This window comes from Doryrhamphus excisus, chromosome 10 (genome assembly GCF_030265055.1).
Source record: "Doryrhamphus excisus isolate RoL2022-K1 chromosome 10, RoL_Dexc_1.0, whole genome shotgun sequence".
NCBI classification, from domain to species: domain Eukaryota; kingdom Metazoa; phylum Chordata; class Actinopteri; order Syngnathiformes; family Syngnathidae; genus Doryrhamphus; species Doryrhamphus excisus.
Window position 1 is genome coordinate 1,361,814 of NC_080475.1, and position 17,652 is coordinate 1,379,465.

General features: G+C 37.6%; 1 protein-coding gene across 5 annotated transcripts in view; it reads right to left on the minus strand.

Annotated features, from left to right (window-relative positions):
* ptprub (protein tyrosine phosphatase receptor type Ub) overlaps window positions 1-17,652 on the minus strand; it is a 282,304-nt gene that overhangs the window by 19,475 nt on the left and 245,177 nt on the right. For all 5 annotated transcript variants that reach the window (XM_058084355.1, XM_058084359.1, XM_058084358.1 and 2 more), the window contains 6 exons: window positions 13,937-13,973; window positions 11,116-11,213; window positions 5,114-5,230; window positions 3,136-3,290; window positions 790-925; window positions 180-329 (listed from right to left, as the gene is read on the minus strand). In XM_058084355.1, the coding sequence (XP_057940338.1) occupies window positions 180-329; window positions 790-925; window positions 3,136-3,290; window positions 5,114-5,230; window positions 11,116-11,213; window positions 13,937-13,973 (693 nt within the window). The remainder of the gene's footprint in view (window positions 1-179; window positions 330-789; window positions 926-3,135; window positions 3,291-5,113; window positions 5,231-11,115; window positions 11,214-13,936; window positions 13,974-17,652) is intronic.

Here is a 17,652-nt window from a genome sequence, read left to right on the forward strand (position 1 = left end):
ACCCCTGACATAGAGCTTTAAAGAACTATCAAAATGAAAGAATAAATACATTTTCAATGCCTTAATCTGACGTACCTACCAAACCGTCATTATGGCGTTTCTCTACACCCCAAATATTTATCCACTGAAATGAATACATAATTCAACAATTCAACAAAATCACCAGAAACAAAACAGACCTGAAATTCTTCACGGAGCTGGGAGGAATTACTTTGGGAATCCACTCTCAGCATCTCTCTGTAGGCAACTGAGAACTCGTTCACCAAGATGGCCGTCTCGCCACATAGACACGCTTCCAGAATGGCATCATGAATAAAAATATACTGCTCCTGCAAGGACAGTACAACTTCAGAAACATAAACGCAATGTCATATGTCATTCTTACATCAATGTATGTGTCTTATTTATGGATGATTTGGCCAAAAAAAAAAAAAAAAAAGCTAACATACTTAGCATTATTGGTAGTGTAACAAGCAGAATACATAAATATCTTTACGTAAACAAACATTTGCCATCGGCAAGAATTGAATTAAGGGACGGTGGCAAATGGCTACAAATATAATTAACCGCTATGTCAATATTGAATTAGCATAATAAATGTGAAATGTGCAAATGACCTGCAAATGTAAACAATAGAACGTGCCTATGCAGCACATACAGACAACATATGAGTTTCTAATACAATCACCTTCATATTTGTACTTTATTTAGCAATCAGAATATTATTTTGAAGAGCTGAATCTGAATAAGTTATGGTTTCATGACATATTTAAACATTCTTGGTCTGACCTCTGTCTGGATCATGTTGATACGGCGGGAGCAGAGGGTTTTGACACAGTTGTAGATGTCCACCACGCCTTCACACTCCGCCATGTCCAACATGACATCGAGCACGATGTAGCAGCCGGTGCGACCCGCCCCCGCGCTGCCACACAAAGACAAAAACATCATTAGGGAACATTCATTCATTTTCTACCGCTTTTCCTCATGAGAGTCGCGGGGGGTGCTGGAGCCTATCCCAGCTGTCTTCGGGCGTGAGGCGGGGTGGGCACACAGGGCACATATAGACAAACAACCATTCACACTCACATTCATACCTATGGACAATTTAGAGTCGCCAATTAACCGAGCATGTTTTTGGAATGGAATGGAGTACCCGGAGAAAACCCACGCAAGCACGGGGAGAACATGCAAACTCCACACAGAGATGGCAGAGGGTGGAATTGAACCCTGGTCTCCTAGCTGTGAGGTCTGCGCACTAACCACTAGACCACCGTGCCGCCATTAGGGAACATGAACATTTTAAAGCACAAACTCCTTTCCATAATTCACATTCTGTTAAAGGTGATAGAATTATGGCAAAATGTTTAGCCATTAGTGATATTTTATTTTTACCAAAACCAAATCCTTTATACTTGTATATGGCCTATGCCTAGAGTGTGACATGTGGCTCAGTTTTTTTGTGTTTGTCTAGACTACGGCAATTATTTTAACAAGGTGACGCCATATACTAGCTGTTGCAGCCCATTGGTGTTGCAGCCAATTTGGAGAGGAAAGACACGAGACAAGGGCTGAAGCTTGGAAGATCAGTGGTGTCATTTACTAGCATGACAACTCCACTGTGTTTATGAGCACTGAGGACATGCTACTGAGGCATATGTACTACTGAGTAGTAGTAAGCACTGACGCTTATTATTGGTGAGCACTGAAGGCATCCTCATCCTCATCCTATTGGCTTCCTACTTCTTATCTGGAGGTTAAGTTTTCTTCACTTCAGGAAAAGATGTGCCGGCCGGCCAAAATATCGATGTTTTCCCCTTCAATTATGTGCTGACTGCTGTGGATCATGTGTAATTTATGCTTCTGTATAGTCACTATGGTGAGGCGCGGGCGGTTGTGTAATAAGCCCCTCTACCTGCCCACACGCACACGCAAAACTTGAAATTATTTTTATTTATTCTAAATTATTTACATTATTTGTACAATTTACTGTTTACGCTGTACATATGTTCATATTTGATGTCATGTATTTATTCTCCACATTATTATTTTATTATTTTTATTTTTATTTTTATTTTTATTTTTATTTTTATTTTTATTTTTATTTTTATTTTTATTTTTATTTTTATTTTTATTTTTATTTTTATTTTTATTTTTATTTTTATTTTTATTTTTATTTTTATTTTTATTTTTATTTTTATTTTTATTTTTACATGGGAGCCAGGCAACGACATTTTGTTGGCAATTTCACTGCTGTGTTATTGTAATATCATAATATAATAATATAATTGACTATCTATCTATCTATCTATCTATCTATCTATCTATCTATCTATCTATCTATCTATCTATCTATCTATCTATCTATCTATCTATCTATCTATCTATCTATCTATCTATCTATCTATCTATCTATCTATCTATCTATCTATCTATCTATCTATCTATCTATCTATCTATCTATCTATCTATCTATCTATCTATCTATCTATCTATCTATCTATCTATCTATCTATCTATCTATCTATCTATCTATCTATCTATCTATCTTTCATCATTATTATTAATTTTATTATTATTACAGTTCCCAACGAACCAGGAAGTGGCCTGCTAAAATACATAAGAACAAACCAGGGTGGAATTGAACTTGTGTCTCCCAGCAGTGCGGTCTGCGCGCTAACCAAAACTCGTCTTAAAACCCACTTTTATTCTCTGGCTTTTAACTCTTTTAGTTCTTTCTTTTTATTTTAATTGGTTTTATTTTTTATACTTTTATGGCTTTGCTTCTTGTCTTTAAAATTTAATATCTATTTTACTATTTTATTTCTTATTTGATCTTTTAATTTTGGATTAAATTCAATTTGTACTTTTAATTTATTGTATTTTATTTTTGTGCAGCACTTTGGAAACTCTGTTTATAAAATGTGCTATATAAATAAAGTGGATTGGATTGTTTGTGACATTTTCAAAACAGCAGGTGGAATTTAGTCCCCCTCATTTTCATATACTAATCAGACAGGCTGATATCCCAAACGTGTGATTGACTTTTGAGCTTGTCAACAGATAACAATACAACCTATACATAGCATCATTTAATAGTATTTATGATGATAAAGGTGTTAAACATTAGATTACCTGCAGTGGACCACCACTGGGCCGGCATCGGGAGGCGTAGAAGCTTTTACTCTTCGTATAAAGGCCAACAGTCCAGTGGCGTGATAGGGCACGCCGTGCTCAGGCCAGGATGTGAAGTGGAACTGACGGACCTCATGCTTGGTTGAGTATCCTCTCTGCAGAACAGAAACAGTAAACATTAAGCGTGTTAAAACACAGCATTTTGCATCCGAGCCACACCGTCCTTCGGGCCTTTTTCCAAACGTTTCAAAACATGCTTCCATCTATTTTGTGATGTTCTGCCTTTAGATGTGATAGATGTGACAGATTTCTGGGCTCGGGGCGTTATTTTATATGGGGGTCTTAGGTCTTCCAGGACAGTTGGGCCTCAGGGCATCACATACTTGCAGCAGCTGCAGCTTTAAGAGACGTGGGGAGGAATAACTCAGGCCCTCTGAGCTCAAGGGGGGAGCTGGCTGCAGTTTTTATCCCTCTGTACCAAAACGACAAAGTAAAGTGCTGCAAAGCAAAGATTTGTTGAAGACAGAAATCCACCCCCCTTTAAAAAAAAAAAAAAAAAAAAAAAAGTAACAAGCTATAAAAAAAAAACAAGCTGTCACAGGATCCAAAAAATTCAGGCTGATTTGAATAAGCAGCAGCGTGTGCTCACTAAGAGCGAGTGTGACAGTGTGTTGATAATGCCGTGTTTGTGCCACTGTCACTCTAGAGATGCTTGGAACTCCTCCAAGTGAGGATCCCCGGGAGATTGACAGACAGGGAAGAGGCCAACAGGGGGCAAACACTGAAACAGCTATGTTGGAAAGACAGGCGGCGTGTCTATGTAGCGACTGTTAAATCCTTATAGATTAACATGTGACCTTCAAGCTCATCAGCAGCCAACCCTGTCAAGTACTTAATCCCTTTTTAATATGCTATTTCTAATTTGAAGGCTTACTTTACCTGGTAAGGGAAAAAAACATGTCCAAATTGAGTTCATAATGAGTTACAGAAAGGGAAACAAGGACATGCATGCTGATACGTCTTTGCTCAGTACATTAAAGTGCAACACTGTATAACTATAATCGCTGAAAAAGAAACACAAATATTTATATTTCTTTTCCGACTTCATTTTTTAAAATGATTTGCATTCTGTCGCGTCCCCAATAACCCTCAAGGCTGGAGATCCTACTTAAAAATCACTGCTTTATATTTTATACATCATTTACTTTATAAAACATACAACAAACACACATCAGCATTGTATGAATATATTCAAATTTTTTAAAAAAACATTCAAATTTCCCCACTGAGGGACGAATAAAGGCATATCTTATTCATGTATCCACCACCTGTCTAAAGGTGTGTCGATCAAGAAGTGGAAGATTACCGTAATTTCCGGTGTATAAGCTACTACTTTTTTTTTTTATTAAACTTTGAACCCTGTGATTTATATAATATAATTTATGGCTAAAGTCTAATCTTGTGGCATCTGCTTCACTTGAGAACTACTACTATTTGTCAAGTCAGCAAGGAAACCGTCGCTTTTTTGTCATATTGGTTCATGTTTGTATATTTATTAGGTATACCTGTTGAGTTGCTGTGTGATGAGTTTAGTCTTCTTTGTTAAAATGGCACCGAGACATACTATTGAGTAATGATCGCCTGTATTTTCAAATGAGTTGACAAGCTTGTTGTGAGTTTTTTTCATCGCTCATGATTGGCTCAAATAAAGAGCTTTCCCATGTATGTACAATTCAGTTTTTTCATCCAAATTTATACACCGGTGCGGCTGATAAAGTGGAATTTACAGTAATATTAAAACAGTTAAAGGACATATAGACAGAACTAATGTGAGCCAGTTAGACATCCCGTTTCTGGTGTAATTTTCCAGTTTGCAAGCATTTGTACAAATAAAAGAACAAATTGTTTTAAGGAATATGATATGTACCGTATTGCAAGATTAATAACAGCAAAGTGCATCCAATGATTTTTAACTCACCCTCTCCAAGGCAAAAGTGCGGACAGTGTATTCAGCAAGTTTTTCCGTTTTCAGCAGAGTGATCTTAATGTCGCCGTACATCTCGCTGTCATCAGGCCAGTATTTACAGCATTTCACCTGCATAAAAAAATAAAAAATTAATGCACAGTCAGACCTCATCTTAATTCATTTGAAAAATAAAAACAGTTTACTACGATGTTAATGGACCTATTATGCTAATTTTTGGCACTTTCTATTGAGTTGTGGACTCCCAAAGAGCAGCTACACACAATAACACACACAGAAAGCTTTCTAGATCTTCCAGATTCTGGATCTTTTTCTGCAGAAACGGTCTATTTAATTTACTCCACCGCCAGCCCTCATGTAGGTCCGCCCACTCCACTGTGATTGGTCACACTCCCAAGTGGTCATTATGACTTCCGGATATTTATTTATACTGTACGCATTTAGTGAGTGCAAGCAATCTGCAGCCTGTATATAAGCAAGTCCAGAATAGCTAATCAGTCAAGCTAATCAATCAAGTGGCTGTCAAGTTTAGCTCATGTATGCACGACTTGTTTCCAAAGGCAATGCATGCAATGTTGTTATTCAACCATGTCTGTCAATTCAGATATGATCCACATGTCTCCCCTCAAGTGGAATGCTCCAAAAGTGGAACAATTCAGAGTCGGATGCAAATCTTCTGGAAAAATATGAAAAGTCTAACACAACTCGGGAGTTCAAAGCAACATCATGTCATGTCAGACTGGAGTTCAGCAGACATCGAAAGGATTAATGTCAGTATTGTTTTACATTTTTTTTTGGTATGCAGAAGGATGGTGAATAACCATCCACCAATACCAATAAAATCTTCAACAACTTCCTGTTACATTACTTGATGGTAATGGTTTTATTTCATTTGAACATGCATCAGATTACAATTGAATGCATCACATAATCAGTTCACAGTTCCACATGTCCAAAAGGAGTAGGAAGAAGCAAAGCTTATTAAATCCTACCCCTCCATCTGGTACTTTTACAATCAGTAACTGTTACATTTGTTCACTTCCTGCTTTCCTAATATAGTTAAAGTTTTTTTTTTTATTTCCCGACTCGAAGTACGGGTTGATATAAGCATCCAATGACATAATGGTTACCATAGTAAGTGTCAATATAGTGATATGTATAGCACATCATGACTGGTTCAAGACTCTTCATCCTTGTATTTAGCAAACATCAACTGCTTGTATTGTTTCTTGAATTGGCTCATCGTTGTGCATTGTTTGAGGGTCTTACTCAATCCATTCCATAGTTTGATTCCACATACTGAAATGCTATGGCTTTTTAACGTAGTCCTAGCATAGAAGTGTTTCAAATGTACTTCTTCCCTGAGATCATATTTCTCCTCTCTTGTAGAGAAGTATTGGATGACATTTTTAGCTAATTGGTTATTTTTAGCCTTATGCATTATTTTAGCTGTTTGAAGATGAACTATATCAGCAAGTTTAAGTATTAGTGATTTTAGAAATAAGGAGTTAGTATGTTCTCTGTAGGCGGCATTATGAATTATCCTTACTGACCTTTTTTTGCAGTACATTTAGTGAAGATTGCTTTTATAGTTATTAGCCCATATTTCCACACTATAAGTAAGATATGGTAGAACCAGAGAGCAATAAAGAGTGTGGAGTGATTTGTTAAATGTTTTCAAATGATAAGTAGTTTTACTTTATTTTAGTTTTATTGTGTGTGACTTGAAACACTGCCAAAATGTATAACCAAATACGTTTAATATAAACGGTGGCAGTCTGAATAATTCACTTACATTTACATTCCACAACATTTAGGGAGTGACTTAAATTTAGTTCTCCGATAACATGCTTCACTTTCCATTTTTGTCACCCCCGCAAACATTGCTTGTATTTCAGTATATAACAGACATACAATGTTTTATTAAAAAAATATTGAGGCAGCAGAGTTATTGAAGTGACTCCCAAACCTGCAGACCTCGACCTGAACATTATTTCCTATGAGAAAAACAAGTTTTGAAATTAGAACTCCACTGTCGATTATATACAGGTATTTAAGGTGACTCTGGATATTCAATGTTGCTTTCACTATAGCATACAACACATTGAGGATGCCAAGTGGTTGGCGCGCAGGTCGCACAGCTTGGAGACCCTAGTTCAATTCCAACCTTGGCCATCTTTATGTGGAGTTTGCATGTTCTCCCCGTGCATGCGTGGGGACTCTGGTTTCATCCCACGTTCCAAAAACATGCTAGGTTAATTGGTAATTCCAAATTGATTGACCTTTTGATTGGCTGGCTACCAGTCCAGGGTGTACCGGAAGACAGCTGGGATAGGCTCTAGCACCCCCGCCACTCTTGTGAGGATAAGCCGAAAATGAATGAATGTATCCCGTCAGTGCAACACGGGTCACAGGTGTATTTGGAAAATGGTCGCAGTGTTTTTGGTACCCTTCTGTGTGTATTTAATCCCGAGAGGAGGAAAAAGAAGTATCAGTAATCATAAAAAGTCTAATGTAGGTTCTATTTGGTTGAAGAATGTCATTTGTTTTCAAAAGTTGTTGCCATGAAGAACCAAATAGCATATGAAGCCAGGGTTGTGATTATTACTACTTTGAAAAGACCTGGGCCACTTATGGGTAGCATACACCAAACAAATGACGGAATGCGTTTTGAAGAATATCTGTGATGTTTTTGCACAGTTCACGGACCATACAATCATTATAACTATTATGCAAATATCTGTAACAAAACACTGCATTTCTTTGATGTTCTCTTGTGAAAATACAGGATCAGCCACATAAGCATTCATTAAAAAGGAATAATGCACTAAAACCTTGTATAAACCTGCATACTGACATCTCTTAAAATGCTGGAAAATATGTGTGGCATTGTGTTTCTTCAACTGGAATAACTAAGCAGTTATTGTACCTCCAGGATAGCCAGGCTATAGCTGATGTTGCATGACTCAAACATATACAGTACATGGAATCCATCTTCCCGTAAAATGACCTTTCATACTACAATGTACATTGATGAATGTTAATAGTCAACAAATAAACATATTTGTTATGGAAACTAAATATATACCATAATAGCCCGCAATCAGTGAAATCTGCAAAGTAGCCAACTTGTTTACAAATCATATGTATGTTTTAACACGTTATACATTTTTCTCAGACAGGCATTAACATTTTCTCCCATTTCTAGCTTGTTTAAACACTCAAAAAAGTTAAAACCTTTGTTTGAATTTTAATGATGAACCTAAAAGGTAAAAATAAATATGCCTCTTTGCACTGTTCCGATGTACTGTAGCGTTTTTGTATCCTTGTCAAAACAAAATATATCACTCCTGTCGTCGTATTATCCCATATATGTCATCGTAATGCCCTCCTACTTCCTTCCTTCTTCCGTAATGGTGTCCCAACAGCCGCAACTTCTTCCTACTGCCCCTTTTGGGTACGACCGCAGGTGTCTTTGGAGTGCAAAATGTTTTGGTGATGTCGGGAATGAAACTTGAAAACATCGATCGAACATTTATCTCAATCTAGCCAGCCGAACACATTCTATTCTACACAGAAAAACATGTAGAAGATTGACTGACAGTGGTCTACAGTCCCTGAGCCAATCACGACGCAGATGCAACACGTGCTTTCTCCTTTAATCCATAAAGACGCATAAGACTAAAAATAGTACTAAACAAAATTCAGCGAAACAGTGAGTCTGTATTGAGGGAACACTGTAATTGATTTAGTTTGTACAATTGTGATAAAAAAGGGATGTAGGATGTAGACCTGCCAACCTCAAATACATTTTATAGTACTTTAGAGTACTTACAGCCAATCCCGGCAGAGGAGACGTTTGTTATAAAGACTTTGTGTTATTAGTATCAACATTTCAGCTTTTTTCAATATATTATGCCTTTTACTATGTTTCTAATTTTTTTCTTTAATTTTATTTCTATGAATGTGAGTGTGAATGGTTGTTTGCCTATACGTGCCCTGTGATTGGTGACCCTTGTGAGGATAAGCGAGAGAAAATGAATGAATTTTATTTCTATAATTTGCCACTGGCCGCAAATAACCCCTGGATCCCTCAGATACCCCTGCTTTTACAGTCAATTTTATTGCAAATGTTGAACAAAAAAAGGCGTTCACAGAGGTGGGCTGTACACCATCTGAATGAGTCCTATATACCCACAGGAAATGTCTTCTACAAGCCGACCAATTACAGCCTTTAAGGTCCGCGGGGTAAATTTTTTGCACGTCATGCTGTGCAAAAGGGTTTGTATGTATTTTGTTTCATGAGTGCAGGCTCGTTTTATTTTGAAATCCATTCGGTTTAAGTACAGCACAGTGCAGAAGTTTTAGACCAACAGTAAAAGTATCATTTTCGCAAAGCTTTAATTTCACTATGTCCGCTGCATATGACAAATAAAGTCGATTGACCCTTAATAATACAAGAACAAATGAGTTTAGCATAATTAGTAGGACATTCCCTTCAGACGCCTCTTAAATCTAAAAAGAATGTAATCTGAATTAAGGTCAGCGCTAACATGTATCTGTTTTATGACAGCCGGGTCAGACTAGTAGTGGTCTAAGTCTGGGGGATTATAAAAGAACAACAATACAGGGATAAAAAGCAGACATGGCATTTTAATGACGACCATGTAAGTCTTGTTATTCATTCATTCATTTTATACCGCTTATCCTCACGAGAGTCACAGGGGTACTGGAGCCTATCCCAGCTGTCTTCGGGCGAGAGGCGGGGTACACCCTGGACTGGTGGCCAGCCAATCACAGGGCACATATAGACAAACAACCATTCACACTCACATTCATACCTATGGACAATTTGGAGTTAACCTAGCATGTTTTTGGAATGTTGGAGGAAACCAGAGAAAACCCTTACATGCACAGGGAGAACATGCAAACTCCTCACAGAGATGGCCGAGGGTGGAATCGAACTTGGGTCTACTAGCTGTTTGGCCTGCACGCTAACCTCTCATCCGCCGTGCAGCCCTGGGTCTGAGTTAAGTTTAGTTAATTTCACAACAGTAGCCACGTTTACATGAGGAGTTTTTCTCTTTCCGAATGACCTTTCCGAATGACCTTTCCGAAAGCAATGGTATACATGGAAAGGAATATTCCAATGGCATGTCTACATGCGCCGCTATAATCAACCAGAATAGTCAATGGGGCATGCCCAGTAAAGCGTAAACACCAACATCACGTGATACCGACTTCCTCCAGTTTTTCTTTCACTTGTTGGAATAACTCCGTATTGACAGTTTTTCCTTCGTCCAGTCTTGAAATTTAGTTGGAATCAAAAACAAACTTTCCGCAGCAGTCCAGTGCCGATTGCTCGCCTCCATTTTTAAAACTGAAGAACGTCTGGAGCTGCGTGTTACGTCATATCTCAGCATTCGCTGAAAGAACGCACCCGGGAACAGGAAAAGATAAAGTTCAATCTTGCTAATATTTTATAATTAAGCTCGGCACATGTTTTATATAGATATGTATTGTCTTTTTTAATAAAACTGGACTTGTGAATGGCGTATAGAAGGGTTTAGATTCTGTTCCACAGATGGCGCTAATGCACACGAAAGCTGCTTGCCAACCGCCAATAAACAACAGAAGAAGAAAGAACGCAGTCTGACAACTTTCCGTTTGAGCGGGTACAAGATGCCTCAATCGGATTGGGGTATGGAATATTCCACCCCTGTGAATCCCATTATATATTCATTCGGATTGGCACTTTTCTTTCGGAATGAGGTGTATACAAAAGTTAGATTCTTTCCGTTTGAGCAAATAACCCGAATGGAATTGGAATATTTGGGTCCATGTATACGTGGCTAATGTTAAATAAGGTTTTAAGTAGCATGCATGTGTCCTTCATCTTAGTAGCAACTAGCAGATCACATCAGTTCATTGTTTTTTTTGTATGTAATCCCATGTGTAACAAATAATCAAAAACACTACCTTAGTGCATGACTTACCCGGCCAACTTCAACCAGTTTAGTGATCATGACGATGCTGAAACAATTTTCCTGCCACACCATCCTCCAGAAATCATACAGCGTCTCCTGCTTGGGTCCTGGCAGGGAGAGGAAATTAAAGAAAAAAAAAAAAAACATTGAGAAAGAGCAGCATCAAACACCTGTCATCTCATTGAGTACGCTGCTGCTTTGAGAACTCCTGTTTTATTGCGACCTAAGCGTCCTTGCTATGATGGCAGGTTCGCTCAATATGGCGCCGTTAATAACGCTATAGGGGGATTCCCAGCAGACAAGAAGGCGATGGGTGACAAAACAACGCCAGACAATGATGACAGCCTGAAGTACAATCAGTCACTCTTTGAGAAGTTTAAAGGACTAAGACTTTAAGACAAGGATGGAAGAGAGCGAGGCAGAAACCCTACTGAGAACCTTTTTCCTTCTTACTTTTAAGTTTCGTCTTAGTCTTTTTTCTGAAAGCGTGATCTTGAGCGACTTAGTGACAGGAGCTGAGTTTATTACAAATAACTTGGACTACATTAGGTGTGCGCAATCAGCGGGGCGCGAGCCAGACTGGGACCCAGACCCAGATCCAGATCTTTGCAGGTTTTTACATAACATATACTCCAAAGTATGAACGCAACACCATTTCTGAAGGTGTGTCTTCACTTTTGTTGTTGGCCACAACAAAAGGCCACTCAAAATTGTACACAGTCCATTCAAAAGTGCATCAACAATCAATATGGCTCTGCTTCCTCCACCAGATAATAAATAGTCAATAATCAATCATGGATTGTAGATCATTTACACATGTATTCCTACTCAAAAACTGAGATGGAAGTGGATGAATTATGAATGCTTCATAACACAGATTGACAGATTTGTGAACAATATTTGAAAAGAGATCGACTTTTGTGTACATAGTAAAGTTTTAGATCTTTGAAAAAAATGGGAGCCAAAACAAAAGTGTTTTGTTTATATTTCAGACATTTAACAAAATAACAACATCATACTTAGAACACGGGTGAGCAATCTGCGAGCTGGGGGCCACATCAGGGCATTTCCAAATTCCTGTTTTGAAACCTTTAACATGGCAAGCTTGAGTTGTCAAAATAGCCAAAAAATCTGTAGCTTGTACAAAAAAGTGATCCAAACAACACAACACATCAACAAAGTGACCTAGCTTCTGCACCATGTGGGTGTAGAAATAAATATTTATGCCAAAAAAATACCAATATATTTGTGTTACGACATGTTATAGCTTGTGATACTCTTTCTCCCAACATTTTGTCGCATTTTTGCTTAATTTCAAAATATGTTGAGGAGGTCATCAGAGAAGTAAACAAAGAGTTAACATACTCCTGATATCCAATGTTTTATTGTTCATATTGATGTGGCCGCTGGACCCAGCATGCCTTGCGGGCAGTTGGGAATAACAGTTTAAAGTTATGTGTTTTGTTTGGTTGTTTGGTTTTTCTTGGTTGTTGATATTCAAAATGAAGTATTATTGTAATTACAGTAAAAAATACTTACTGTATATTTACTGTATTTACTTAGTTCACCATTTTTTAAGTAACAATTATTTAGGAAATTATGTATTAATTTTCCAGTTCCATGTGAAAATCAACAATATTGAAGGACTATGAGGATTATTATGATTATTAGAGCCCTGTACACATGAAATAACACCCCTATAGTCAATTTCACTCCCCTATTAGTCGCATTACGCAACAATAATGCGGTCTGCGTGCTAACCACTCGACCGTCGTGCAGCCCATTATTATTAGTAGTAGTAGGATTAGTATTATTAGAGTCCTGCGCACATGAAATAACACCCCTATAGTCAAATTCATTCTCCTATTAGTCACATTACGCAACAATAATGCGGTCTGTGCGCTAACCACTCAACCGCCGTGCAGCCCATTATTATTATTATTATTATTATTATTATTATTATTATTATTATTATTATTATTATTATTATTATTATTATTATTATTATTATTATTATTATTATTATTATTATTATTAATAATAATAATAATAATAATAATAATAATATTGGAGCCCTGTACACATGAAATAACACCCCTATAGTCAACTTCACTGTCCTATTAGTCACATTACGCAACATTAATGCGGTCTGTGCGCTAACCACTCAACCGCCGTGCAGCCCATTGTTATTATTATTATTATTATTAGAGCCCTGTACACATGAAATAACACCCCTATAGTCAACTTCACTTTCCTATTAGTCACATTACGCAACAAAAATGCGTTCTGTGCGCTAACCACTCGACTGCCGTGCAGCCCATTATTATTATTATTATTATTAGAGCCTTGTACACATGAAATAACACTCCTATAGTCAACTTCACTCTCCTATTAGTCACATGACGCAACAATAATGCATTGATTACATTTTAAGAAAACATGATTGAGTGAGGGAGCAATGTTTAAATGATGTAGCATACATATATATATTTTTAATGTTATTTGGTGCATGCTATGTTATGCATTATGATGATCTTTATTGTCAGCTTGAATACATTTTTTTCCCTTTAACTTTTAATTGAGGACACCTGAACTACAGCACAATTGAAACAAAGATACCTCGGAGACTGGGAAGCTACAACTAATGTGTTAATTATCTGCTTCTTCCTCACGATTAATTAAGCAACTTTTATAGAGTCTAGTTACATAACACTTTTGAATGTGCATGCGCATGAGTGGGTTCGCTGGCTTCATAATCCTTAATATATTACAAACCCCAGCTCACCATCAGAAACACACACACACACACACACGATACAAGGACACTCACCCTGAGTGGCGATGAAGTGGTTGGATCGATGGTAGCCCTGAAAGAGAAAAGGGATGACATGCTGAGTAAGCCATCTGTCTCAGACACAGCTGTGTGTCTCACCCTTTCCCTCCCAATCATCTCACCCGCATTCTGACAGTGGTGTTTTAGTGCTTTCGGACCTACTGCTGACTCTGTGTCTTTTTTTTTTCTCTCTCACAGTCTCCACCAGAAACCACAGGTTTTCGATCGGGTATAACAGAAAAAAAACTGCAATAAATCTATCAACATGTGATTCCTTCGGGGGAAGGTTTTCCCAGTAAAGAGTCCAGCCTGCCGACGGAACAATGTCTGAACCCATTGTAAAACACAAAATGTACATATTTTAAGTTTGTTATTTATCAAACATGAAACATGTGGGTTGTACCATTCTGTGAAATATCATTGAAGTTGGAAACTTTCCATGGAAATAATTTGGAATTCAGAAATGCAATAGTATTTTTTACTCACAATAAACTAGAATAGCAATGATATGGGAATCGAGACCAATTACAAAGAATTGCCTTCAATTTGTGGAACAGTCTACACAAAGGATCAACTTTTATAATAATCTTAAGGAATTGACTTCAAATTTGCGGAGCAGTCTATACAAAAGATCAACTTTCATAATAATCCTAAAGAATTGACTTCAAATTTGTGGAACGGTTTATACAAAGGATCAACTTTTATAATAATCCTAAGGAATTGACTTCAAATTTGACGAACGGTCCATACAAAGGATCAACTTTTATAATAATCTTAAGGAATTGACTTCAAATTTGTGAAATTATAAAAGGATCAACTTTTATAATAATCCTAAGGAATTGACTTCAAATTTGTGGAACAGTCTATACAAAGGATCAACTTTTATAATAATCTTAAGGAATTGACTTCAAATTTGTGGAACAGTCTATACAAAGGATCAACTTTTATCATAATCTTAAGGAATTGACTTCAAATTTGCAGAACAGCCTATAAAAAGGATCAACTTTTCTCATAATCTTGAAGAATTGACTTCAAATTTGTGTAACAGTCTATACAAAGGATCAACTTTTATGATAATCTTAAGGAACTGACTTCAAATTTGTGGAACGGTCTATAAAAAGGATCAACTTTAATAATAATCCCAAGGAATTGACTTCAAATTTGCGGAACAGTCTATACAAAGGATCAACTTTTATAATAATCTCAAGGATTTGACTTCAAATTTGCGGAACAGACTATAAAAAGCATCAGCTTTTATGATAATCCTAAGGAATTGACTTCAAATTTGTGGAATTATAAAAGGATCAACTTTTATAATAATCTCTGAAGGAATTGACTTCAAATTTGCGGAACGGTCTATACAAAGAATAAACTTTTATAATAATCCCAAGGAATTGACTTCAAATTTGTGGAATTATAAAAGGATCAACTTTTATAATAATCTCAAGGATTTGACTTCAAATTTGCAGAACAGCCTATACAAAGGATCAACTTTTCTCATAATCTTGAAGAATTGACTTCAAATTTGTGGAACAGTCTATACAAAGGATCAAGTTTTATAATAATCTTAAGGAATTGACTTCAAATTTGTGGAACGGTCTATACAATGAATCAACTTTTATAATAATCTTAAAGAAAACAATCCAATTTAATGCTAATTCCGTTGAATTTCCACCCTGCATTGTGCATCCACAGTCACAGAGCGACTGAGGCCATAAACCTTCCAATGAACGTACTATTTGTGTGCAATGTGAACACAAAGCATCCAGGAAGTGACGCACAGGCTGACAAAACCCGACATCACCCAAAGTGCAGCGTGTTTGCTCCAATTCGTGATCTCAGTCCAGGCGCATTTGTGGCAATTTCAAGGATTGTGTGAAACCAAATTATTTTCTGTAGAAGATTAAAAAGGGGGGGAGGGAAATCATTTTTGCTATGGTGGTTTGTGAGGCACTTGTTGCAACGTCTGTTCCAAGCAGCATGGAGGGGGACGAATCAGAGCCAGAAGCCATGGGACATTGACATAAGCAATCGGTTCCTTCTTTTTGCCGCTGACTGGTTTGTGCTTCTTCATCCGCCATTTCTTTTTCCACTTGTCGCCTTTTTATGAACGTATAGCTCAGATAATAGCGAGATGAATGTTCAGACTGCGGTTGCATCGCGTATGGATTTATGACATATGAATGAGGTCTGTGTTCATTCATTCATTCATTTTCTACCGCTTTTTCCTCACGAGGGTCGCGGGGGGTGCTGGAGCCTATCCCAGCTGTCTTCGGGCGTAAGGCGGGGTACACCCTGGACTGGTCGCCAGCCAATCACAGGGCACATATAGACAAACAACCATTCACACTCACATTCATACCTATGGACAATTTGGAGTCGCCAATTAACCTAGCATGTTTTTGGAATGTGGGAGGAAACCGGAGTACCCGGAGAAAACCCACGCATGCACGGGGAGAACATGCAAACTCCACACAGAGATGCCCGAGGGTGGGATTGAACCCTGGTCTCCTAGCTGTGAGGTCTGCGCGCTAACCCCTAGACCACCGTGCCGCCCATGTCTGTGTTGCATTTGAAAAAAAATTACAATTGTACAAGTCACACTCAGATACAGGTCAGAAGTGACTAGCAGTGTGAACATACAGCATATCATATCATATATCCAATATTTATATCCAGTGGTATACTCTGTGTTCAACTCCAACTAGGAATTTGTAGGTGTGCTTAAGAGCCATTTCCCCTTTCAGATATTTTTTTAATGTTTCAAATCATCAAACAAATTTAAATATTTGTGAGTGGCAACACAACTGAACACAAAATGCAGTTTTTAATTAATTTTTTTTGTTATTAGGCTGCATGGCGGCCACACTGCTAGGAGACCCCAGTTCAATTCCACTCTCGGTCATCTCTGTGTGGAGTTTTCTCCGGGTACTCCGGTTTCCTCTCACATTCCAAAAACATGCTAGGTTAACTGCCAACTCCAAATTGTCCATAGGTATGAATGTGAGTGTGAATGGTTGTTTGTCTATATGTGCCCTGTGATTGGCTGGCTTGTAATGAGTCTCTTAGCGCTATGGAGGAATTTGAGCTAACTCGTCTTTGCAGAATTGTTGTTAATTCAACCACAATGGAGAGTTGGAGGTTGTATTTTTTATGGTGGAGTCATGGCCTTAATGGTCCTTAACTAAGGCAAGTGAGGCCTGCAGTTGTTTGGATGTTGTTGTGGGGTCTTTTGTGACTTCTTGGTTGAGTTGTCGTTGTGCTCTTGGGGTTATTTTGGTTGGGCGGCCACTCCTGGGAAAGTTCACCACTGTTCCAGGTTTTCGGCATTTGTGGATAAAGGCTCTCACTGTAGTTTGCTGGAGTCCCAAATTTCTAAATAGCTTTATAACCTTTATCAGACTGATAGATCTCAATTTTTTTCCACAGACGGCCATATAGGTTTGATTTATTCTCCCTTAATGATAAAAAACATTTAATTCAAAAACTACATTTGTGTTGCCAATGATTAAAATTTAAGTTTGTTGATGTGAAATATTTGAGTATAACAAACATGCACCACTGTATATTTGTTTTAATGACGCTAACTTGAATCCAGTCAATGCTAGTACTTATGACAATGTGAAATACACTGAATATTTCCAAAATTCCTCTGCTAAAGTTCTCATGGAAAGTTTCCAGAAATCTAGCTGACATTTTCCTTTGTGTAGGTG